This window comes from Polypterus senegalus, chromosome 9 (assembly GCF_016835505.1).
Source record: "Polypterus senegalus isolate Bchr_013 chromosome 9, ASM1683550v1, whole genome shotgun sequence".
NCBI classification, from domain to species: Eukaryota; Metazoa; Chordata; class Cladistia; order Polypteriformes; family Polypteridae; genus Polypterus; species Polypterus senegalus.
The window spans coordinates 131598878-131624530 of record NC_053162.1 but is presented as its reverse complement, the minus strand read 5'-3'; the positions used below and the strand labels follow the sequence as shown (position 1 = coordinate 131624530).

Sequence of the window (25653 nt, the reverse complement as noted above, 5' to 3'; positions counted from 1 at the left end):
TGTTTAACATAGAAAGAGCAAGCCTCTGTCTGGGTGCATTTGTTTCATGCGCATTTGTCACAGTGTACTTTTGTTGACTTGCTTTTGTTTATGTGCCATGCTTCAGTCTGGACATACACAAATTGACTGTCTAGAGACCATCAATCTAGAAACAAAAGATCTGACTGCCAAATATGCTTTAATCTTTTATATAGTGTTTTTAGCACTGTGCCTATTAGAGCTTACCATTTAGTCTATAGCAGCTAACTGCCGTTAATGTAAAGAAACAAAGGTCATTGTTAGAACACTTCATTCGTTACATACACATATTTACCATTCAGTGGATTTTAGTCAGGAGACAGACCTTGTTGCCCAATTCATTTAAGCATGAGAATATTAAAAAAACAGTTTGGTATAAGTGTTTACTCTTAGTGACACTCAATCGGCACACACAAAATTTCCCATTATAGTGCTCTGCATTGCGAAAACATGCAGTATGGAAAAGTCTTAGTACCTGATGCCACCAATGCTGAACAATCAAATGCTGACTGCACCAAACTCCTTGAACTAGAATACGTAAATCTTTCCCACCAGTGCTTCTTAGTTGGGACACACAGAAGCTCAGTGTGCAGAATTTTTAAGTAAGGCAAGACTCCACATGAGTATGGTGAAGTGCATCAGTGGTCTATGGTGCTGCATGTTTCTAAAAACAGTGAGGCTCAGATTTTGAGGGTGTAGGTTCATGCTAATGAAAAGCCATGTAGCCGCAGAGCATTTAATGGGGAAATTGACTGATTGCTCATTCACGTGCAGGTAAAATTGGTGTAGCCATTCCTCATTGGTACTCCATGGATCATTAGTAAAAGCAACTGCAAACCCAAAAGGATTAAAGGGGTTTGACTATGAGAAAAAGGTGGAGGATCTAGATTAAGAATTGAGAAGAAATGAAGCATGAGAGAGAGAGAGAGAGAGAGGGGTAAACATAATAAAAGAGAGAGAAATGGATAATCAGTCCAGTTCAATGGAGATGACAGGAAGCAATTGGGTTTCCCCATGAGGAAGTGAGCAGAACAGCTCTACAGGGGCAGGTTGCTCATGTTGTGCACTATGAGTAGGAGGAGCCAAGGGCTCCAAGAGTCATCCTACGGACGCCAACAGATGGTGATGGGACAATGGAGTCAAACTCTGGGTATCCCAGCAGGTACTGGCTAAGGTATATGAGACAAGAGCTGAGAAGGATTGGCCACAGAAACCGGCTTCTTGCCCCAGCTGGGGAGACCCAGATGATGAGCAGGGGAGATGAGACAGAGAAAGAGATACAATGGGCATCAACAAGGAAGGGAACCCTATTCTAACTGTTTTATTCTTGGTTTTTAATTCGAATTTATTTGAACTTATTTATTGTTTCATTTTAAACTCAACATACACTGGATTTTTTAGATTTTTATATGAATAGATAGATAGATAGATAGATAGATAGATAGATAGATAGATAGATAGATAGATAGATTAGGTACTTTAAACTAGATAGATAGATAGATAGATAGATAGATAGATAGATAGATAGATAGATACTTTATTATTCCCAAGGGGAAATTCACATACTCCAGCAGCAGCATACTGATAAAAAATAATATTAAATTAAAGAGTGATAAAAATGCAGGTATAATAGACGGTAACTTTGTATAATGTTAACGTTTAACCCCTCCGCATAATTGCGCTGCTCTTTATTGGACACTGAATGTTTAAAATAAACTCACTGCACACTTCGCACTGACCTGGTGGGTTGTGCCCTCATACCCTGTTCCATCTCTGTGATAAATATCGATGCCCCAAGAGATAAATGAGTCCCTAGGCTGTGGGAACCCAGGGCATCAACAACAATTCTTACCATTCAGAGCTCCTTACACCACTCATCTTTCTCATTTTTACCGTTTTGCTAGAAGCCTTTAAGTACCTTGACCATTTAGTAGTGGAATGCTGGCATACAAAGCAGTATTCATTTTCCTATTCTGTTCATTATAGTTAATCATGTATTGATTGGATTTTTATTGATAATGTTTTTTTCCATTTTTAAATGTTTTCTATTATGATATCTTTGTTATTTGTGGCAATGGTCTACTTATCTTAGAGTTCAGAATATCCCATCTCCAATGCTAGTCCAATGACTAGTTAGTGGTTTGCTTCATTACCATTAGCTTTTGAATACGTTATAAAATGTATCTTCGTACAAATTAACATATTTGTATCAATAATTTCAATTCCAAAGCTATCTGCTGTAATTCCCTGGGAAATACTTAATATATATCAAGGGGATGATATAATATCTTATGTCACACTCAAAAACTGCAGAACAGGATGACAACAAAATAAATGGATAATTTTTTCAGACTCATTGGTGAATGTAATAGATTCCATAACCCTTATTTTTTTTTTAAACTGACTGGCTTTATAAAAATACTTTAATGTGGTAACCACAAAATAACCTGAGCAATTACTACTTAAATCATGCCATTATAATTACGAACACAAATGAAAGGCTAATAACATGTAGTACATCAAAAAGATAAGAAAGAAGTTCAGAAGGCTACTGCAGAAATCAATACTGTGGCCGCCACAAAAACTATTGAAGACGGAGAGCTATATTTAAGGAATATTACAAAATGCTTAACTTTAGCTTTAAAGTTTCAGGAGCAGTTAAATCCTTAAAAAGTAGAGACAATACAAAATAAGGAGCCATTCAGATAAATCTTAAACATGTATTTTCCTAAATTAAATTGGGTAATGTGCACTAAAGCCAAAGATAAAGCATTCATTCTTATACCAAGCTTCCAAATCCATCTTTCTAAGGAAAAATGCAAACTCATTGAAATAAATATTGTACAGACCAATACTGTATCTCTGTACTTAATACCAGGCTCACAATTCTATCCAAGGTTTTTGCAAACAGAATACAAAAACATTTTCTCCTGTTATTTCACTACAACAGACTGGGTTAGTCAAAATTAGACAATGTCAAATCTCCTATATAACTTAACATAATGTAAATACAGTACACCTTCTGCATCAGAATTTCAAGACTTCCTGTTGTCTATTGATTCATCTAAAGCTTTTGACAGAACTGAATGAAGCACTTGTTCCAGCACACTACATAAATTTTATATACGTCTTCTTGAGTTAATTCATTATATCTCTGGCCACATGGTTCAGTTCATGTAGACAACTCTGCCTTTTTCATTTTTAGGTTGCTACCCCTAATCAGGATGTCTTTATCATCTATTTTATTGTCCTTTGCCATTGAACCTCTCTGCATCTACCTGTACAAAAAACATGTATGGGGAATTATTAGACAAGAACACAAACAAAAAAGGGGTCTTTATGCCAATGTTACTGTGTTTATATTACTGACTTGAGCTAATCAATTTGATTTGTATTAAGCATATACAGTTCTTTGAAATTAATAAAAAAAATGAATGGCATAAACTTATTTTGCATAAATATTACATTGTTTAGATTAAATTAGATAGAACTTTATTTGTCTCCAAGGGAAATTTGGCTTTTAACAGAAGCTCTTTAAATATATTATACAGTATATACACACACTATGGACTGAACACACACCAGAATGACTAAAAAGGAAGAAAATGGCTTGGTAGTATTTGTTTCACTTCATAGCTTAAGCGTTAAAATTAAACAAACATTTTCCAAGGTTAACTGAAATAATTTGGTGAAATATATCAAAAAACACATCAATATGTTCAAAGTAAATTTAATACCTGAACTTGTTTGTCATTTTTAGTGTATTGCAGTATGTATTATTAAGTCCTTCCTAAAAAATTGGATTCTGTAATAACTTTCTTTATTTAAAATACAAAGAGGCCACAGATTAGAAACTTTTATTTCTTCAGGGACCCAAAGCAAAGGAAAATATGGCATTACATAACTTTCAGTGGTGGCACTAGATAGTGGACATATGTGCTTTAAAATTGTGAAACGAATCAAATAGTTTTTAATTCATGCCTGCCTGGAAAGATTTGGAGAAGATATCCAGCTTTCTTTCTTTCTTTCTTTCTTTCTTTCTTTCTTTCTTTCTTTCTTTCTTTCTTCTGTTTGCACTAGCTATCAGTAAAGTAGAAATAATCCAGCAGTAAATATGCTGCCAGCACAATGTCAGTTGCAAACTTACAAGTTAATCATACATTTCTGAATCCCTAAAGTATGTAATATTTAGTATGTGGATTTATACTTACTATTGAAAACTTAGTTAATATTTAGTATTTGGATTTATGCTTACTATTGAAATCTTCAGAGACGTATAAATAAAACATTTGCATTTTTGATCAACTCTGCTTTAAAATTCTTAATCAAAACATTTTGTCTGTTACATGTGTTATTAAATGGCATAGAAACCCAGGAGCCCAAACAAAATGCTGAGGTACCAGCAGGGCCACTTCATTTATTTGGTAAAGCAGAAACAAAAATAACAGGCACTTGATGGCACTAAGATTAATTAAAAAGGTACATTATGGTGTTGGCCAAGGCAAACTTCTAGCAAGATACATTTAGTATTTAGGATTGGAACTCCATCTTGCAGGTTGCTCATCTCCTAAATGAGACACCTCCTTCCAGGAGTGCCCTGCTTTTATAGGTCATGGACAGGAAGGGTCAGGGTCAGCTGCCCTCATGGGGTATCTTCTCAGAGCTGTGGATGGTAAAGGAAACAAGGTGGTTAGGGATTGTGCCCCTTCGCATCCTGGGGTGGTCTTAGCTTTGATGAGCCCAAAAGGTAACCCTCTAATGCACATGCTTGACATGACACATGAAAGTCAGAGATCTCCCCCACTATGTACTGAAGAGATCTATAACTGCAAGACAGACATATGAAGTATTTCAAAACCAGTTTTTTAAAAATTATACCCACAGTATAAACAGTTGAACAGAGTGCAAGAAACATGATCTTTAAATTAGGTTTGATATGATAAGTGTAAAACAGCCCTCTTCTTCAATCTGTGAGGGACCTTGTCTAATTTAATTCAAAATAGCACATTGCGCATATTTATCTCAACTCAGATTTTCTAAAAAATATATCCAGGACAAGACTCACTGAGAGATAGTTTCTGTTCTGCCAGAAGGAAAATGCATAAAAGCAAGAAAAGAATCAGTAACAATGTAAGAAAGAATCGGGAGATACAGTAGATATAGACAAAAGATACATGCAAAGATCAAAATCAGAAGAGCAAAACTCAAATGAAAAACTAGAAATAAAACCCTAGATCAAAATCAAAGGTTCGACCCAAAAAGGCTTTATGGCGTTATCCAATATTTGATGACCAGGAAATGCCCAGTGTTGTCCTTTTACCTCGTCATGGCATAGGTATTACCGATCATGCATTTCTATGTTATTTTTTTAGCGACACTATAGCAACTATAATCAAAATGGTGGTATCCATGAAACAAAATGCTAACTAAATTCTAAACCACTAAATCCTTTCACTATTTTTTTTTCAGGGACCTCCCAAACCTATAATAAGAATGAAAAAGATCTGAAAAACATGATGGTAATATTACAAAAAGATTCACATTAACTTTTTTCATAATATAACCCTCTCAGTACAGCATGATCTCTGAAAGCTCCTATCCAGTTTATTGGAACCAAACTTGAAAATGGAATAACATTGGAGGCATGAATTTCACTCGATCAAACAACAATGATCTTCACAGCAAATACTTTCCATTGTACCAAATATTCTATTACTGATCCACGGCAAAGTGAATCTGAAATAGACTGAACTTCAAACAACTCAGTAACATCCACACAGATAGGATGGGAAGGAGATGAGTGAACATAATATGAACTTTTGAAAGCCGGCTTTAGCTGAGAAGTATGAAATGTTGAATGACTGTTCAAATGTGCTGGTAATGCTAAACTATAAGGCACAGAACTAACCTGCTTCCTAATTACATATGTGCCAATGAAACACAGGTTCATTGTCTCAGGCAGATGTCTCACGTAGTTAACCACAACTCTGGCAATTTTTAATATTGGTGTAGATCTCCAAGTCATTTAAAGCCATAATATCCCTGCTCTGGATTATTGCAGGCAGTTGTAGTAACTCCTTAAAAATAGCTTTTTGCCTAAGTTTACCTTACCAGTAATAACAGAGTGTAATGGTGCCAGGCTTTTATAATATTCATTGTATTCATCTAATTCTCCTCCATTATATTTGTTTACAGATCTAACTATTAGATTTCTCCTCACAAAAAGTCCTCTTGGCCCTTTTATATGGTCAAACCCACAATTTCATCGCTACATATATAAATCGATAAAACGTCCATCTGTCCAGCATCTGTGCCCAAGTGTAATGTTCTCCATAAGAGGGTGGGAATGTCAGGTAAATAAAGGCAAGTGGCCAACATAAGTTAGTAAACCATGTGGTGTAAGTCATCCACAACAGGGCTGGAATGTTCATGAAGAAAGGTAATAAAAAGCACAAAGAATGAGGGAAGTAAAGACTAAAATATCCAATGAACAAAGACAACATGACTCACAAAGAAAGAGGGATGTAAAGCATGTCTGGTGATCAGAGGTTCATAGATGCAACAAAACACACAGATTTTCTATTGTACCATTTAACCCATTTTCATTTTGATCCTACTCAATTAAAACCATTCAATAATTCAGACATTCTATCTCAGGGAAGCAAAAGGAAGGGAAAGAAAAACTTCCCCAAGTTGCCAAACCCTAGTAACCCTAGAAAATCCTAGTAGTTTAGCAAGTCCACCTAATAAATCAAACCAAAGCTTCTGTTTTACAAAAAAAAAAAATAGCATAAACGATTGGGAGATGGACATAGTCAAAAGGTACACACAAAGGTCAAATCTGGAACAGCAAAACCCAGAACAGTTTAAAAAACAGAAACAAATATCCAAAAACAAATGCATAGCGTCATATGTAGAATTCACACTAAAACATGGCGTTAGGACGCCAAAAGCAGAAATGTGCGTAAGCACAAAAAAATCCAGATGCATAAATCTGTGTGTTTGCCAACTTCCACGTTCTTCTGCTCCATAAATCCCGGTCAGCATGAAAAGTAATGCACGTGCACGTGCCTGCTGTCCCACCCAAACTCCTCCCAGAATTACACCTCTTTGAATATGCAAATCAATGTAAATAGCCCTTAAGCTCAGCGTTCTGTGCAAAGGCAAAGGTAAAAGCACAGGGGAAAATAGAAGAATTTCAGCGAATACCAAGTGAAGGCAAGGAAAAACTTATAACAGTATTTGTTGGTTTAAACAGTGGTATAAACAACAAAAGGAAGTTGATCGAGTGACATAGGGTGTCTAAGAAACTCGAAAGTTCAAGTTCACAAAGTCGCACAGTGCCTGCAATAAAAAAGAAGTTGTCAGATATCAAAGTCACCGTGAAAGGTGAGTTGTAGCCCACCATCTGAGTGTCATATGAAAGATTATTAGGGTAAAGAGAAAAGAAAAAAAATAGGGACACAGTGGTAATAAAGCTCAAAATGTCAACTTTAATCTCGAAGTTTCCACTTTAATCATGTAGTTTATTTTGTCATCAAAGTAGAACATCATAAACTTCATCTTTATATTGTTTAATTTACTAGTTTCTCAAATACCATCTTAACTAAAGTAGCACATTAAATGCTTTGTTTTGTATGTGTTTTTCTATGTGCTCTATGTGTGTGTGAATCACTGTGTGCTTCTTAAAAGGGTTTTCCCTTCCTCCGACTGGACACAGAATCCATTACATATGTGATATTACAGCTCTCTGAATAATTAAAATACTGAAATGTGTACTGGATATCATTTTCATGATGATAAGAGTTTAAGCATGTTATTAAACAGGGGAACACGGTGGCGCAGTGATAGTGACGAGCTGGCGCCCTGTCCACAGACTGCCTCCCTCAAGCTGCTTGCTGTGCCGTGTGACCTTCGATGAAATAATTTATTGCAGCAGTACTGTCTCTTTCAAATGTACTAACCCCCAATTCCTGTCCTTCCTTTTCTTTCTACAAGTAACCAATCGCCATACAATCAGCTCTGTAATAGTTGTTAAGACATCTGTAAGCTTAGAATGCCAATTCTTCAAAACTTTTAAGGAACATTGAAATATCTTCATAGTACATGTTTAATTATTACATCCATCTATCCTTCCAGTGTCGTGCCTGCCCCAGCAAGAATACAGAGCGAGGCAGGAATAATCCATGAACGGGCGCCAGCTCCTTGCTAGCACTGCGACAGCATTTCCTCATATGTTAAATTATTAACAATATAAATTATTTAAATGATGTTAACATTTTGTCTGTATAATGTGATAAACATATTTTCCTGCATTTCATCTTAAAAATTATATCGTCATCATATGTAAATACGCGCTTTATAAAGTGGCGCAGGTTGTGCAATAGTATAACTGTATTGCAAGTTTACAGTGAGGTAATTGTACTAATAAGTACAAATAGTTCTACAAGGAGCACTTGATGGACTGATTAAGTGCCTTTATAGTTCTTGGGTTGAAACTGGTTCTGAACTGCAATGTCTCTACAGAAAAGGCTCTGAAGCGTTTGCCGTTTGAGAGCAGTTCAATAGACAGCATGGCTGAGGCAGCGCATGCTTGATGCTGTATACCGATAATTCTCTTTCAGATCAGATTGCACACTCAGATAAAGTGGGATAATTAGTCTGAGTGGTGCATTGAGAGGAAAAACGCTAAAGCAGCTATGGTATTTGGAATAGTTTGGCCATTCTGTGGACCATTATATTGTTACAGGTTAATTACAATCAGATGCCTTAAACTAATATACAATATGCGGTTAATTTCAATGTATATGATAAAGCCACGTCAGGGATGTTGATCTAAAAAAGAAAGGGAAACCACACTGGAACAAAGGCACTGCTTTGACGCTGGGCACCACCAGTTTGCAAAACCGAGCAGAGATCTTGCGTACGCGAAGCATTTAGCTAGCGTGAAAATGTGCGTGGCTTTATGCCAAGTTTAGGTTTTATACATCATTATTTGAGTGTGGAAACGGGCTTACGCAACATTTTTGTGTGTACATACCGTTTATACATGAGGCCCCAGATGTTTTAAGTATGTATCCAATCTCGGATGCTTACGAAATGCTCAGTACTGATCTTTAGTCTCATCTGATGACATCACAGGTCACGCCCTTCCAGGTCAATTCCTTAGCTCCACCCAAGAAAGACAAAAGGCATTCAAAGAAGATGGGAAAATATTTGAACTAAATTAAATACATCTCTCTATTATATAAAAAAATCCTGGGACGAGACGAGACGTTTTAGCCTGGGACGAGACAAGACTTTTTCAGAGAGATAATTTAATGTCCCATGAGACAAGACTTTGTGCCAAGAGATTTAACCAGGCCTGGGGCTGGAAATAAAAGACAAAGAGTAGATAATAAAGTAGAACATAATAAAGAATTCAAAAACATTTGCGCGATACACATGCAGAGCAGGTTAGAGCTAATGGAAGTACGAAAATTCGAAAATCTCAAAAAAATGATAGTAAAGATCGCATTAGCACAAACAAACGGAAATTATTACTTCGTGAAATAATGGTACAGCGAAAAGAGATTGAATATATGGACATAGGTGATATGACAGAAGTATGTAGATATTGTTCGGATTTAAACTTTAAGTCAGAGAGTTGTAGATTGTCTAATTTGTGTTGCTATCAGGGAAAAGTAGTGTTTCTTCCCAATGAAGAGGCATATCAGCAAGAATTAAAAGATTTCTTGTTTGGTGAAAGTGAAAACCACATACACAAGCGGCAGAGACGTGAAGTGGTGGCACGTAGCGCATGCCAGGGGGTTGGTGAGTGAAGCGAGCAGGGGGCAAAGCCCCCTAGTTTTAAATCAGGAAATTCTTATCACCATTACTTTCAGGAAGCTTTAAAACCTATAATGAGAATAAAAAAGAGCACACCAGCACAATGTTAATAAAGCAAAAAAGGATCACAACAAAGTCATTCATAACAGCTTCATACCCTTATTTTGCCTGGCCACACAGTTTTAATGTGTCCTCTGTTTAAACTCTATTGGAATATAATTTTTGATTATTTATCTAACAGCCTTGTGGTTATAGTAACCCTGTATCCTTTAACAGTTCTATTTCTGGTGCTATCTTCTAGAACATTAACACATAAGAAACACTATACTATAATAAATTAATCTTAGCTCTTTACTGTCACATAAGAAACACTATACTATAATAAATTAATCTTAGCTCTTTACTGTCACATCAAGCTCCTAATCCTAACACTCCCTACACTGTAATACAAAAAGCTTGTTGTATTTTACTGATATTTATAGAAAAATAAATCACCTTAAGAGGAAAACCTCTTTTTTTTATTCTAGCCAGTTTTTATCAATGTTGGCCCCTTCTAATTAAAAGTACTGAACCATGGCTAACCTTTTGGTAATATCAGCAATCCTTACACTATATAAGTGAAAAGAAATCTGTATGTACTCTAGTTGTTTGATGAAATCTTTAAAATGCAATACAATTTGTTTTTCAAATATGTAATGTGTACATTTCAACAAGATCTTGAAAGTGATTAAACAAGTGAAAAAAGGGAGGGGATAACTAATTCCCTTGAGGCTCCTAATTAATTTGTTCTTGTAGATTTTTGAGTCTTTGGGTGAATACAATAAAAATCTGTACTGTGCACCCCATGCCCTCCATAGATGAAGGTTGGGAAGGGTCAACATTTAGTCCATATCCTTGTAACATTTGAAGTTCTGTCTTACTGTAAATTAACAGCAGACACTAAATCACAGTCCCTTAAATGAACTCTTTTGTCATCGGGATAATTATGATGTCTAATGGATCGAGTGCAAGTTGAGCGTTCAGTGATAATAAAACCATCTCTCAGTCTGTAAAACTCTGTATATCTTCAGTTTTAATGTTGTGAGAAATTGTCCCTGGAGTAAATTGGCCTGTTTTTCTTTGTCAGGCAGCCAATCATTATTTTATATAGAGCCTTTATTGATGAATTAAAAGAATACCAGCTATGGAGATGGTAAGAAGTAGAGCTGACAGACAGAGGGTTATCATCTCTCAAGCTGTGGAATATTCTTACATTATCTACCTCAAAATGTTCTACGTACTGCGGGCCTAGTGGCTTTGCAAATTTCATTCATATATTTGAACTCAGATATTTATGTGCCTCTCAGGTTCTCTCTGAAAGCTCCCTTCGGTCTTCTAGGATAAAGTTAACCTATTACCACACAAAACATGGAGCCTTTATCATTCCTACTACCAAAGTCCTACATTTCTATTGATTTTAAATTATCAATGCAATACACACTTTATGACAGAGTAATCCAAATGCTGTTATACATTAAGTGCTGGATCTAACAGTCATAAACAAATTCCGTTTTCTTCTAAATTGCTGCAATCAAGAGTGCCTTAAGAGTAAAGTAAAAGGTATTAAAAGTTGTGGCTAATGGGCTTGCAGAAACTAAGCATTTCATTGATTGCTAGAGCATGCTAGCTAAGGATATCATCAATGAGGGGCTTCAATGTATAAAAACATTCTGGAATACCATCCATTTTCCAACCCGCTGAATCCGAACACAGGGTCACGGGGGTCTGCTGGAGCCAATCCCAGGGCAGGCACCAACCCACCACAGGACAATTTAGAATCGCCAATCCACCTAGCCTGCATGTCTTTGGGAGGAAACCCATGCAGACACGGGGAGAACATGCAAACTCCACGCAGGGAGGACCCGGGAAGCGAACCCAGGTCTCCTAACTGCGAGGCAGCAACGCTACCACTGCGCCACCATGCCACCCCACATTTTGGAATATTTCCCACTAATGTTGTAGTATTTTGCCATTGTTATATATGTTGCAATCACCCAAGTAACTTCACAATGTCCCAGGGAATAGCTAAGGATACTGGGCAACCCCTATTTAATTTGCAAACCCAAATAAACAAGTGCACAATGGCACTAAATAAACATGCAAAAAAAAACATCTCTTTAATTTGGCTCATTCTAACAGTAGATTATTAATTGGGAGCTTCATCCTCACAGGCTTAGGTCCAAGAAATGATGCCTCTTTCCCTGGTCAATTGACTTTTATAACACTGGGACCAAATGGGGCAAGTCATTCATGTATGTCATGTGCCCTCATCCGGTGTCTTTTCGGAACTGTGGGAAGAAGAGACAGAACAGTTAGCAACGGCACCCCCTCATATCCCTATGTGTCCCAGCAGCCATACCACGTGTGCTTCAGAACAGGTCATGCACCTGAAACTAAGCATGTCCAGGCCCAACCAGCACTTGGATGGGAGAGTATCTAGAGAAAAAGCTTGGGTTTCTCCTGCCTGGAAGAGATGTTTGGGAGACCAGCATGGGGCATTTACCCTGTGGTCTGTATGTGGATCCCAATGCCCCAGTGCAGTGACGGGAACACTGTGCTGTAAATATGGCACTATCCCTTGGATGAGACGTAAAACTGAGGTCCTCTCTGTGATCATTAAAGATTTCTGTACCTCTGAGAAAAGTTTAGGCTATATCCAGTTGTCCTGGCTAAATTTCTCTCCATGGTGTGGACATTCTGGCCACCTAATCATGTCCGGTCTCCAATTGGCTATCTGTCTCTCACCACTTCACCTAATGGCTAATGTGTGGTGATTTTACTGGCTCAGTATTGGCTGTGATCACATCATCCAGGTGGGTGCTACACATTGGTGGTGGTTGAAGTGGTTCCCCACTCACTGGTGCTTTGAGTAATAAGAAAACAACTATATACAGTAAATGTAAAGAATTATTATTATAATAATTATTATTATTACCTGCTATGGGCTGAGCCTTGAAGATGATTCTCAAGAATCCATGCATTACAGTGCATTTTTATCTAGCTTGGGTTTTTTTATGTAAGGATTTCATTTCTGACCTTAGTTTTCATTTCTGTTTGAAGGATATTGTTTTTCATATTGCATCATATTGTATTCTCATATCATGTTGGCTTCTTTTTCCTGTTTACTTGATGTCATTTTGTTAAGAGTGTCATCACATTCCTGTTCACGTGGTCATGAGATTTGGGATCATTAACATCATTATATTTTCCCTACAAATATGGTGGTGTGCAGCAGGTTCAAAATTCCTCAGCTGATGTTCTAAATAACTGAGAACGTTAGTTGCAGTTAGCTTCATTATAAAGTAGGGCCTAGCATTAGGATTTTCTTTCTGGCCTCTGATTGTGTCTTTGCTCTTTGGTTTTACTCATTCAGTGCTGGCTTTTTGGCTTTGACCTTGGCTCATTCCTGACTTTTGCCTTTCAGCCTTTATATACTTGTCACCCTTTGGTCACAATAATCCTCAGGTACATGATTGTGTCCATTAAAAATGTAAATTTATTTTTCTCTCATTTTAAGTAAGACCAGAAATCAGTTGTACAATAGTGGGCAGATTAGGATTCTTAATAATAATCAGTGTAGTATACATTATCACTGTAAAGTTATCATTAAGCTGAAGTGTTACATGTACCACTCTTACACTGCTCTTCACCCGACTGTCCCCAGCCCTATATTATGAATCTTACCATCCACAGCTCTTCTCACTATTTAACAGTTACACTACCTAAAAGCTATATCCCACTGACTTTTAGGAGTGTCCCCGTTTTGAAACCATTCTTTGTCACATGTAGCTATTCTCCTTCCTTTACTCAACTTCCAAGCCCTGGCTGTTTTTACTACTATGACTCCTGAAATGCCACTAGACATTTCTTGGCTTCTAGACATTTCCAGATAGCTTACATTTATTGCTGTTTTTAGTATCCTTGGTAGAGATATCATGGCATCTCTGGAAGATGCTATATAGATATATATATCCTATCAGTCGTGGATTACACTGAGCTAATTAGCCTCGCCTTTAGGAAAGTCAGAGAGGAAGCAATTAAAATTATTGTGGAGAGTCACCTTGACAAGTTCACTCCATACTCCTGGCAACACAGAGTCTGTGGTGATGCAGAGAATAGATGGCTGAGAAAGATTCTGCAGTAGTTTTGTCTGCAGACTAGTAAGTGTTTGGGTTTTTTCTTTCTTTCTTTATTAATCTCAATGAACATCTCTAGGCAGCTAAAGTACATCAAGTCCGTGACAGACACTCGTTAGACCATGACAACTATGCTGATTCTGTTTTCCCAAAGTCAGACACAATATGACAGTTTGTGGTTTTCCTGTACTAGTCGGAGCACTTGCTTATTATAGTGCCACTCACAGGGTTTAAAAGCCCTTTGATCTGAGCTTCAGGATGAAAGGCATTAACTGGTCTCTCTAATATAGGATCATGCAGCTCTCTATTGCCTCATACGGGGTGTCTTTTGAATAGGTCAGCTTTTAGCAGAGACTTGAAATTAAGGCCATCTGAGGCATCACTCCAACTGCCCAGTCCTAGATATCCATTCTGGCTTTTCATTCTTCCTGCTATAGACTGTAAAGGTGCCAGGGCCTCTGGGATTTTCGATTTGGTGATGGGTGTTAACAGCCTTATCGCTCTGGATGGGCGACTGCAGCAGAACATTTAGCGTTGAAGGGCGATCAATACTGAATATAGAGGCTGCGCAGCTCGGAGCTCTTTAGAGCTCAGAATGGATCTTGTTTGTCATTTTGCTGGGAAAGCAGTCGTGGGTGGCCTGCACTTCCAGAGCAGTAAATGAAATTTCTATTTTTCCTGTGAGTTAAGAGGCAGTCGCAGTGGTGCGTGAAATAAACTTTAGAAGGCCAGGTCTTGGCCAAGAGACCAACTTCGGCTCTGAATAGTGAACCTCAGGAACAGATAAACTATAAGGCTTCATCATTAATGAAACTCCAAGAAAAGAGGGCAATCAATGCAACAAATGGCAGTCCTGTAATACCATAAAAAGGGAATAAACAGAATATGAGAGTCTACCACCTCAGTGTGAGGGTTTAGAAAACATAAAGAACATACATTGTGAGTGCACAGAAAAGCTGAGTGGCACTCCGTTCTTCTGTGGAGGTAAACACAATGTGATAACCAGCTCTTATGGTACAAAATGAAGATTTAAAATGTATAACAATTCCTGCTGTTCTCTGAAGGAAGAATATAGAAAATCTAGCGTGCCATTGTGAGAATACAGTAGAAAAGGTCATTATCTGCAGTGTGAGGACACACACAGAAAGAGCTCCATGTTCTGTTTTGATGATATACAAATTACACACTGAAAGTACTGAGAGTTTAAAGAGAGGCTTGCTGCATTGTCATTATATGCACTGTAGAGTATAAGAGCCCCCAACCATGGTGCAATGATAAAGAGATTATAGGAATAAATAACTGGTACAGATGGCAGTACAGAGTATAGATGAATCTCAGTAAAGCCACAAAAGGGTACTAGGGGGTGGTCAGGTATGCAGAACAAACGATACAATCCAAAAGGTGACAGTAAAAGCTCCTTAGAAGAAATGCATTGGGTCTTTCAGGACCTTATGATGGGCAGGAGGTATTAGAGCAACTAGTTGTGTTTATCTCTTTAACTGTCCAGGAACTGAGGAATACCTAGGTACCTGGGGCTGCCACTGGGAACTTTGAGGAGAAGACCCTGAGAATTTCAAGGGGCACTTCTGTTGCCAGAAATATTTATGGAGCCACCAGAGAAAGCTCTGAGGAAAAGACTAAGAATTTCTAAAGGAAATTTCTGATTTAAAAACTATCTCTGTAGATTTGCTATAAAGTAACTCCAGCATGTGGTTTAAAGGCTACTTCCTACAAATACTTTATTGATTCAGGAATATGGAGGTGAATTGGGGGGAAATACTGGACAACCAAGTTGAAGTGATGCCAAATAGAAAGAGAGATGTGAAGAGGAATGTAGAAAAAGGTGTGCTTATTTATGGAACTTGGCGCCGGGCAATTGCATAAGCCACCCACCTGACAGACCTAATTCCAAACAAGGGTAAGAAGGTCCCAAGCAACAACAGACTTTGCTTTTCCCTTGTTTACCTTACATTTTGTGTTTCATATTTCTTTATCACTCTCTGGTGTTTGAGTATAATAATCATAGTTTTAATATAAGTATTGTCAATTTTTGGTTTAATTTAGTTCCAGGACAACTGCAATTATGTCGCAGTCACCTAACACTTATTTACTTAAACAGGCTTCAATAAACACCTAGAGCTCAGCTAGTTGCTTTCCATGTCATACAGTAGTTTACTTAATTTAGGTATTCTTATTTTTATGAGTTCTTTCTCATGGTATTGCCATAACATTTTGCCACTGTTTATTCAAGTGGATTTTGATCTGTGTGTAACATAAGACATGACCAAGGATTGCTGTGAAAATGAGAATAGGATCGGAAGATGGTTAAAACAAAATGTACTTGAAACAAAGGGATCAACACCATGAGATCAAAAACTGAAAACAGAAACCAAGGGGCAAAATTAGAATCAATGTCAGGTGACAAAAGGAGGTCATAACAAGAAGCACAAAGCTAACCCTAGGGCCTACCTGAATCCGAAAGTAGCTACCATTAAAGAGATTTAATTTTATTAAATGTGACTATACTGAGTGATTAAGCATTAGTGATGGGAAGTTCGGATCATTTTACCGACTCGGACCTTTGAGTCTCATTCAGCAAAATGAACGAATAATTTTTCGAGTCATTTCTTTTGATTCTGTTTCCGGCTCAGACTGCATAGGTTAAGCTTATGGGGCTGTCACGTGATGAACGAACGACTCAAACCCGAAGACTCGAGAGATGAACTAATCAATTCTGTTTCCGGCTCAGACTGAGTTGGTTAAGCTTATGGGGCTGTCACGTGATGAACGAACGACTAGAAAAACCCGAAGACTCAAAACAAGTGAATCAATTCCAATACAGAAACTATAGGAAGTTGCGCAAATGCGCATGTGCGACTGAATGAATCACTCCCACGAGACGACTCATTCTTCCCGAATCACATTAAAGATTCGTTCAAAATGAACGAATCGTTCAAGAACGACCCCTCACTATTAAGCATAGTGAGGCGTCACATCTGTGATACTGCCATATTTCAGCCAGGTTGTGGTTTTACATTTTCTACCTTTTTTAAATTATTATTTTTCATATTTTTATTGTAAGTATGTGTTTTTTATTATTACAAGGGAACCTACTGCTCGCTTTGCTCGCCAACCTTCCGGGGTGGGCGCTGGGCACCCACTATCTTACTGCTGAGCTGCTCGAAGGGTGTCAGGGTTCTCTTCTGTTAGAGAAAGTGATTGTATTTAAAGAGATGGCATATAGAAGAGTATGTGGGGTGTGAAAGGAAGACGGTTTGTTCCTTAGTTATTATAGATAGGAAATCGTTACTTGAGTAATTCACTATTTTAAATACCAATGAATAATAAAACATAGTAAAAAGTAAAACATCATTTAATTACGTTAACATCTTGTCAAAAAACAATATTATGAATCACTTTATCCACTAACATATTTTATATTTAAACATCTACACATGGAAATGTGTGTGTCTGTCTGTCTGGCCTGGAAGTGTGAGGTGGAGTCGGAGTAAGAGCTCCACTTCTGAGGAAACAGAAACTCACTTAGCCACTAATACACAAATTAGGCAAGTACATCAGCAAAACGGCATCCATTTTACTTTTCCTCCTGCCACTAATAAGCGAGGTGAGCACGTCAGCAAAACGAAACTTCAGAAGAATGAGACAGTCGCTTAGCCAGGAGAGAGATGTCCAGAGTAGTTCCTTTCAATTACCTAACATCTCTACATTTCATTTTTTTTCTGACGGTTTCAATAGTTTCTAGGACCCCGGGCTTTTTACAGCACAGGCTTACAGAGCTAGTATTCTGTTCGCATATTGTTCACGATATTTTTCTGTTTTTCATTTATTGGACGATTCTCCTTGTTCTTAATTTTTATTATAAGCAGCTCTTTTTTGTTCATTATCAGTTCTTGCTGCTCTTTTTCTATCGCAATCTAAGATTCAACATTCTTGAATAGATAATTTGCTTCTCTACGTTGTTATTATAACTGACTGCAATGAAAAGAGTGACAGTGAGATGGCATGGTACAGAAGAGGAGTAGTAATGATTGGTTGAGTGGTGTGGAGGGGGAGTGGTCAAGGCTGAATAACGCGGACATGACGGAAAACGTTTTTAATGTAATAGACAAATTATTGTGTTTCTTTACTATTTCTTTTCTATTTATTTTGTTTTGTTCTCTCCTTTGCCTTGTGTTTTGAGGATGGAACCCCAAGAGGCAGGGCCACTATGATGTCACCACTGAAGGCTATCTTTCGCCTACATTTTGAGTGGGCTGGGGAATGAAACGTTCAGTGGTTCAATGTGTAATGAATATTAAAGTGTGCATTGATTTTCTGGTTTTTGAATTTTACATCTGTTTTGTGGATTCTGTTTATTGGATCTCAGTTTGGAACTTTGCTTTTAGGGAAAGCCTTTTTGCCTTTTTTTGCTTTTTTAACCATTTGTGTGCTTATTGTACTTATATAAATATTTATCTTTATTTATTTATTTATTTATTTATCTATATTTCTAAAGACTCTGCTTTAGCCTTGTTTTCAACTAACCACACTTTTTTTATGGTTCTTTTCTATAGAAGAATATATTTGTGTATTTTTTGGTATATTTTGGGCAGTTAAAGAGAATCTAGGGTTAAGCTGCCTTCCATATTGCCTATCTAGATAGGGCCTTGTTTATGGATCTTTTTTTAGTCTTCGTACCCTTTCACTAACTGCAAATAAAAGGTCGAATCATGACAGACATCATCTGAGTGAGAGTTTTGATAATGTTACAAATCCATAGCTGTAACGTAAGTAAAACACAAGACAATTAAATCAAAATAAAAAATAAACCAAATAAATGGAATCTTTGGGTAAAAACATTTCTTCATGTTAATTTTTTACTGATCAACCATTGACTTTTCTTCCATTCTGACCATGTCTCCTCATCCTAAGGCTGCAAATTCCAAGAATGTGATCCCTGTTTTTTCCTTACCCATTCATCCAAGTTCTCTCTTCTCATGAGCGGTTTACCACCCAATTGGGGATAACCAAGAAAACAGTTTTGGATGTAGTACTCAATTTTTTGTTTGATCAATGGATCATTTTGTCAACATTTTTATAATCCTCCATTAGTTTATTTGTCAATTCCTGTATTCATCTACCCCTCTGTATTTATTGGGCTTCTCCGGTGGCAGCTTGCGTGTCTATTATCCTTTGTATTGTTTACTGGCTCCTCCTATGTCTAGAATCGTCTGCCTATTTCATTACGCGTTTGTCTAATTTTTTGGCTCAATCCGTTTATTCCATTGTTTTTCTTTCTTATATTTCAGGCAGTATTCTACAGAGGAGTGGCCGGATCTCAAGTGACACTGTCCAGCCTTATTAACCAGTCACGTGTTATGTTGGAGGAGCAGGCCAGACATCTTCTCAATGAACAGGAGCGCCAGACCATGGCCTACTACTTGGATGAGTACAAAGATAGTCACATTGGCATTGAGGCCCTCGTGATGGCACTGTTTGAGCTGTTCAACACTCATGCCAAGGTATTAATGTTAAGGAAATGGACCTGAATGGTGTTCTGAGCCACACAAACTAATGCTGCTATTTCTGCCTTTTCAGTTTTCACTGCTGTCGGATGTGCGAGGTCTAGTACTGCCCAAGGACCTGGATCGCTTTGATAGCTTGGTCTTGAAGAGAGAGATTGATTCCCTGAAAGCACGACAGAATGTTAACTTGGAGACTGGTGCTGATTCCTACTCTGTGGCATCACATGCTGACACCCTGACCTCCACGGGTACTTACTTAACATCCACAACGCTCAGCTCTGCTCGGGTAAGATATTCTACCTTTAAGATTCATTTAGAGCACATAGATTTGCTTATTATGCAGCCTTGGAAAAGGCAGCCACTAAACATATCAAATAAACATGGACTCTTTACTAAGAATGTGACACATTGCGTATAGTAATTCATCTGTCATAAGAGTCCATTTTATGCAAAACTGGCAATGGGATATAGTACATGTAAAGTTAGAATGTACAGTATATTTTGCTTTTTTTTCTAATTCAATGTTCACATGTAAAGGACAGAACCACCTTAGCTAAGGTATGGTATCAGACCCATATTACCGGTTCAGATTCACATGAATACAGTTGCATCCTACAGTGTCATTTGGTATCTGATTGTCCATAACAGGTCCATACCTACTTACTGACCATTTCTTTGAGATCAATATAGCAAAACTGGTCCAGATTTAGTTTTTCTCTCTTATTGTTTCACTTGATATCCACAGTCAAATAGAAAAGCAGACTCAGCTATTTGTTAATAAGAACCCACTACAAAGTTTAATCCAATATGTAGGCATCAGATGTAGACTAAGTTACTGTAATTCCAAGTCTGGTATTCAGAGACATGTTTTTTAGTCCAATCCTATTAGTAGCTACTGCTTCATTTAACTTTGTATTTAATAACTCAGCCATAAACTCTTCTGAGTTACTATAGACACTGAGGTGAACAAACGGTCTGTTATTCTGGCCTACAGAGTATATTGTATATTGGTGACCAATCAGAACTCATTAGTGTGCCATCTGCTATTCAAGACCCTAGATAAAGGACAGATTCACTTCACATGGGACTTTCTCAGTCATGGTCCCCAGTAAATCCCATCCTCCAGAGCTTATTTATTGAGCTAGGCTTTTGAACTCTGTGAAAGTTCTGGTGTTAGTTGTGCCCATTAGTGTCTATTTCTCCATCTGCTCTTCAGCAATTCAAAACATTTATACTAATAGTAAAGTCTTTTCGATAATTTGTTATGAAGGTAATTTTCTGGCTCAGCTTTGTTCAAATTGCTAATCGGCATACCTGTTGTGTGTGGACCCTCAGTCTTCAGCATATCAAGACTGGCAAATGAACATAATCCTAAACCTGTTTTGTTTATATCTAAGGGAGTCAGGATGCAAAGCCATTTATTGCCAGTGAGAAAATAGGCTTCGGTGGGTAAACTCTGCCTAATGAAGTAATTAGTTAAGGTGACAGACCTGCACTAACTGCTCCTATTTCCCTCATTCAACAGGAGCGTCTGCTGTGGCTCATTGATCTCATTGAGGTACAAGTGTATTGCAGTGCTGTGTCTCCAAACCATATTTATCTGTACTCCAGACCCTCCCAGTTCCCCACCTTTGCCAAGTTTGTTTTGCAGTGTTTTGTAAGTGTGTGCGTGGAATGCACAGAAAATGTAATCAAAACACAAACAAAATAAGCAACATTTAGTCTGTGCCTTTTTTATAAACACCACACCCATTTGTATTCATTTTTGTAAATTAACACAATTCAAGGCCATTTTCTTCAGCAGAGGTTGTGCCATAAGCTCTGTAAGAGGTCTGGAAGACACAAGAACCCAAGCCCATGGAAGAACTGCTTGTATTAGGCAAGCAATCATAAAAAAAATATTACTGTGAGATATAACATTTGTATAAAACTGCATATTATCTGGCAATTGTTAGACACTTTCTAAGTGAAAGTGTGTTCTCTGTAACTGAACCAGGTCTAAAAAATGAAATGCAGACCAGTATGTGCAATTTCTATATTGGTAAAATGGCCAGATGGTACCCATTTTCTATGTTTTAAATTCTAAACCATTTTTACATTCTCTGGTCTTTGCAGGTTTCACACTAGTTCTCCTGTTTTCCCCCATATTCCATGCACATGAACATTACTTAAACTGTCGAATAGGCCCTGAGTGAGTGGCTATGGGTACAAGAGTGTGTGTGTTTCTTTTTTGTGTTACTGGTGTAGTCACTGGCTCCCTTTTATCACTACTAATGGAAAATGGAAAATAGAATAAATGAGTGGATTAATACCAATGATTATCTGTGTCTGACTGCAGAAAAGGCTATTTAAGTTCACAGCACACCACTATAGGATGCTTGTCCATTGCCAAACCCACTTACAGATACACCCACCCTTACTCACCATCAGTTTAATTAACATGCATGCATTTCAGATGTGATGGCAAAGTCAAAGTATCAACTTGTAAAAAATACATACAGTAGACCCTGAATGTGTAAGTTCCAGACAGAAAGTGAAAAGGCTTTAAATTCAAACCCAGGATCAAAGAGGCAGTAAGACTAACCAATGAACAAGAACTCATTATGCCACGGGAGATGGAATTAGAAAATACTTTTGACTGTTTATCTATATATTTTTTTTTAATCCAACAAAATTAAAAAAGAAATAATTACAACTATTTTAAAAGAAAAAGTCCCCTTCAACATGCCTGAGTGGCATCCATAATGGCTAACATGGTACAACACCTTACTACTTCACTCCACAAAATACAAGCAGTATTATTTTGTATTGGCTAACCGACATACGGGTAAGCAACCATGGCCAGGACACCAGTTTATCAAAGGGTGTATACTGGCCAGATTAGGTTATAGGTCATTGGGTCATTACTGTCACGTGTACAGAGTACAGTGAAGTTCTTGCCAACATATGATAATCCACATACACCATGTCAACACTAATGTTGAATATTTTTCCTGCTGTTTTTAGATAGGGCCTACCCCTACTACAAACCCTAAACTTAAAGTTAGTGGGGATAGGGCCAATCTCAGACCAGAACTCTGATGTTAAGATAGTGGAGGGGGCTCTAAGGTTAAATTTAATGCAGCCCTCACCACTATCGGCCTGGTCTTATCTGTGTTTTCCTTCTTTAGCCCTAGCGGATCCCCAATTTTAAATTTAGTTTTTTAACCCTAGTTTTTATCAAATTTTTATAACCCTTGTGTATTGAAGAGAGAAACTTTATAATACTGTATTTTACCCTTTTTAGATGATTTCTAGTGACCCTTCTTTACACATTATTTAAGACCATTACTTATGCTGTTTTAAAATTTTAAATTAATTTATGCAGAATTGATGGTTTTTAGAATGATTGGATGCAGGGGTCCTTTTAATTATTTTTTTAGGGGTGATCTTAAGTATTTATCTAGCTTTTATAGGAATAAGTTCTGTGCCGGGGAAAAACAATAGGTTTATTTTACGTCGGAAGTGTACCCGTGCATCGGTGTGCTCCTTTTTGGGGGCACACTCAATCTCCATTAACCCTAACCTTACCTTACCTCAAAACTCTAAATAGCTACTTTATATCAAAACTTCTGTCTCTTTAGAGTCAACAGTCTTGTACATATCATTGAATACTGATATGTCACATAAATGCAGAAAGTGAACAGATTTGTTTTATGTGTTTTCCAAAATTAGAAGGTACCATAAAAACTGAAAACAGCGCTCACTTAAAAGCTTTTCTGGATGGCGGTTTCAGCTTATGGTAGGAGATGGCAGGTCTTCTGTTTTAGCAGCTATGCCTTTTTTGAGATGCTGCCACCTGGTGGCCTCAACTTTTAGTTTTCTAGAAATTTAAAATTGTTTTTAACCATTTTGAATTAGGCAGGTTTAAGAATATTATGAGTAATAATGTCTATCTATCTATCTATCTATCTATCTATCTATCTATCTATCTATCTATCTATCTATGTTTTTAATTTTATTAAGGTAAAATGTGTTATATATAATATGACCCTGTAATTAGAATATAGTGGGTTGGATAATGGATGGATGGATGGATATTTAAAATGAAATATGCTTTGTGAATTAACATTTGAAGCATTGATAACATTTATGAAGAAACGAGCCAATACCTATATTGTTATAATTCCTTTTTTGATCATTTTTATATGCTCTTAAATAAAATATCTGAGCCAGTGGGTCATAGAACACATTACTTTTTGTAGGTTTTGGGGTTTAAAACTCATTAGAAAACAATTTGTAATTGTTTTTTCCATATATAATTTCTCAATGTAAATCACGGGCTATTTGGCTGTGATTGTTACATCTGTGACGTCACCGGAACCTGTAGTGTAAATATGACTGGCACATGAGTCGAGATTATCCTTCAATTGAATAAAAAATAAACAACAATATTTAGCATTAGCTAGTTTTACTTCAAAGTAGGCCAAGTGCTAGGTTCATTTCATTTTTTGATCTATCCTTTGCCTATGACTTTATTATTAATTATTTATTATCTTGGGGTTTCTTAATTATTTGTTTCGTACCTATGTGTCGCTTGTTATATTTTTTGATCTCCTAGTTTTGCTCTTGCCCAGCACTGACAATGACTCTGGTTCACATTATTATCTCCTGGTCCTTTTCATCATTTACAATAAATTCAGAGATTCTGATTCATCACAAGTAGGTGGGGATGTGGTATAGTAAACACATACACACTGGCAAACAAGCAAGCAATCAATAAACCTTAATTTTTATAGCATCTTTCCCATTGAACATTGACACAAGGGACCTTATGCAACAGATTGAAGAAAGAAACACACGATTGATCATATTATTTGCACTTCTTATTGCTGTCTTTAATTACTATGTTGTTTGCCTTTTTTATTTATGTGTGACTAAACTGTTTTGCAGTTTGTGTTATGTTGATTTTGTCTTCTTCTTTTGTTATATTGCTCGCCTTTATTCCTTCCTTTACATTCCTGAATGTGACCCTGTTTTCTTTGTGTGCTTTTAAGGACAGACACAAATTGCTTTTGGTTGCACGAGTCTTTGTACCAAATTTTTCTTTATGTACATTGTTTCATTTTTGCCTTTTCCTGTTTATTTTTGACCAAATTAGCTTGTTTGAATTTGATTGCTGAATATCTGAAATAAAAATGATTGTTCTATTTATTGTTGCATTTAGATGACCTCTTTCAGGTGGCACCCTTGTACTTTAAAAGGAGTTTGCATGTTTTTTTTTTTGTCTCTGTGAGATTTTGGGGGACACAACTTTCTTTAGCTGTCCAGAGACATCCCGTGAGGTTCATTTGCCAGCACAGGCTTTTATTGACTCTGTTTATGGGTTTTGATGGACTTGCATCCCATCCAGGGTTGCTGTTATCCTCATGATCAGTGCTGGCAAGATCTTAACTCTTGATAACCATTACTGGATAAAGTGTTTTCAGTGGGTTATTTAATTCCTTGATTGACTGACTTATTGGTTTGTTAATCTTATGTGTGTGCATTTTTTTAATTTTGTGTATGCATATAATGTTGTTTTTATTGTCCATCTGCTTCCATAATTTGCCTTTTTTTGTGCAAATGGATTAGCATTATAAACCTTTCTTTGTTGTACTTTCTTTGGTGCATTACAATTCCAATACAAAGTATTCACTCCCTTGGAAGTTTTCACATTTTATAGTTACAGTATACTGCTCTGAATCACAGTGAATAAAAGTTGACACTGATCAATAAATAAGACTTATTAATGTCAAAGTAAAAACAGATCTCTGCAAAGTGATCTAAATCAATTACAAATACAAAACACAAAATAATTGATCATATAAGTATTCACCCCCTTTAACATGCCACAGCTAAATCATTACTGGTGCAGCCGATTGGGTTTAGAAGTCCCATAATTAGTTTAATAGAGATCACTGTAGTCTGTAGTCAAAGGGTTTTCATTTAATTTTATTACGAATGCACCTAATCTGAAAGGTCCAACTTCTGGTGAGTCCGTATCATGGCCTAACCTACACAATGAAGACAACAGAACACTCCAAGGAACTCACTGTAAAGCTGATCTAAAAACACAAGTCAAGAGA

At 37.0% G+C, this 25653-nt stretch overlaps 1 protein-coding gene across 2 annotated transcripts in view; it reads left to right on the top strand.

Moving 5' to 3' along the window:
• Positions 1 to 25653, top strand: part of whrna (whirlin a) — a 227853-nt gene that overhangs the window by 179673 nt on the left and 22527 nt on the right. For both annotated transcript variants that reach the window (XM_039763881.1, XM_039763882.1), the window contains exons 6-7: positions 19331 to 19543; positions 19620 to 19832. In XM_039763881.1, the coding sequence (XP_039619815.1) occupies positions 19331 to 19543; positions 19620 to 19832 (426 nt within the window). The remainder of the gene's footprint in view (positions 1 to 19330; positions 19544 to 19619; positions 19833 to 25653) is intronic.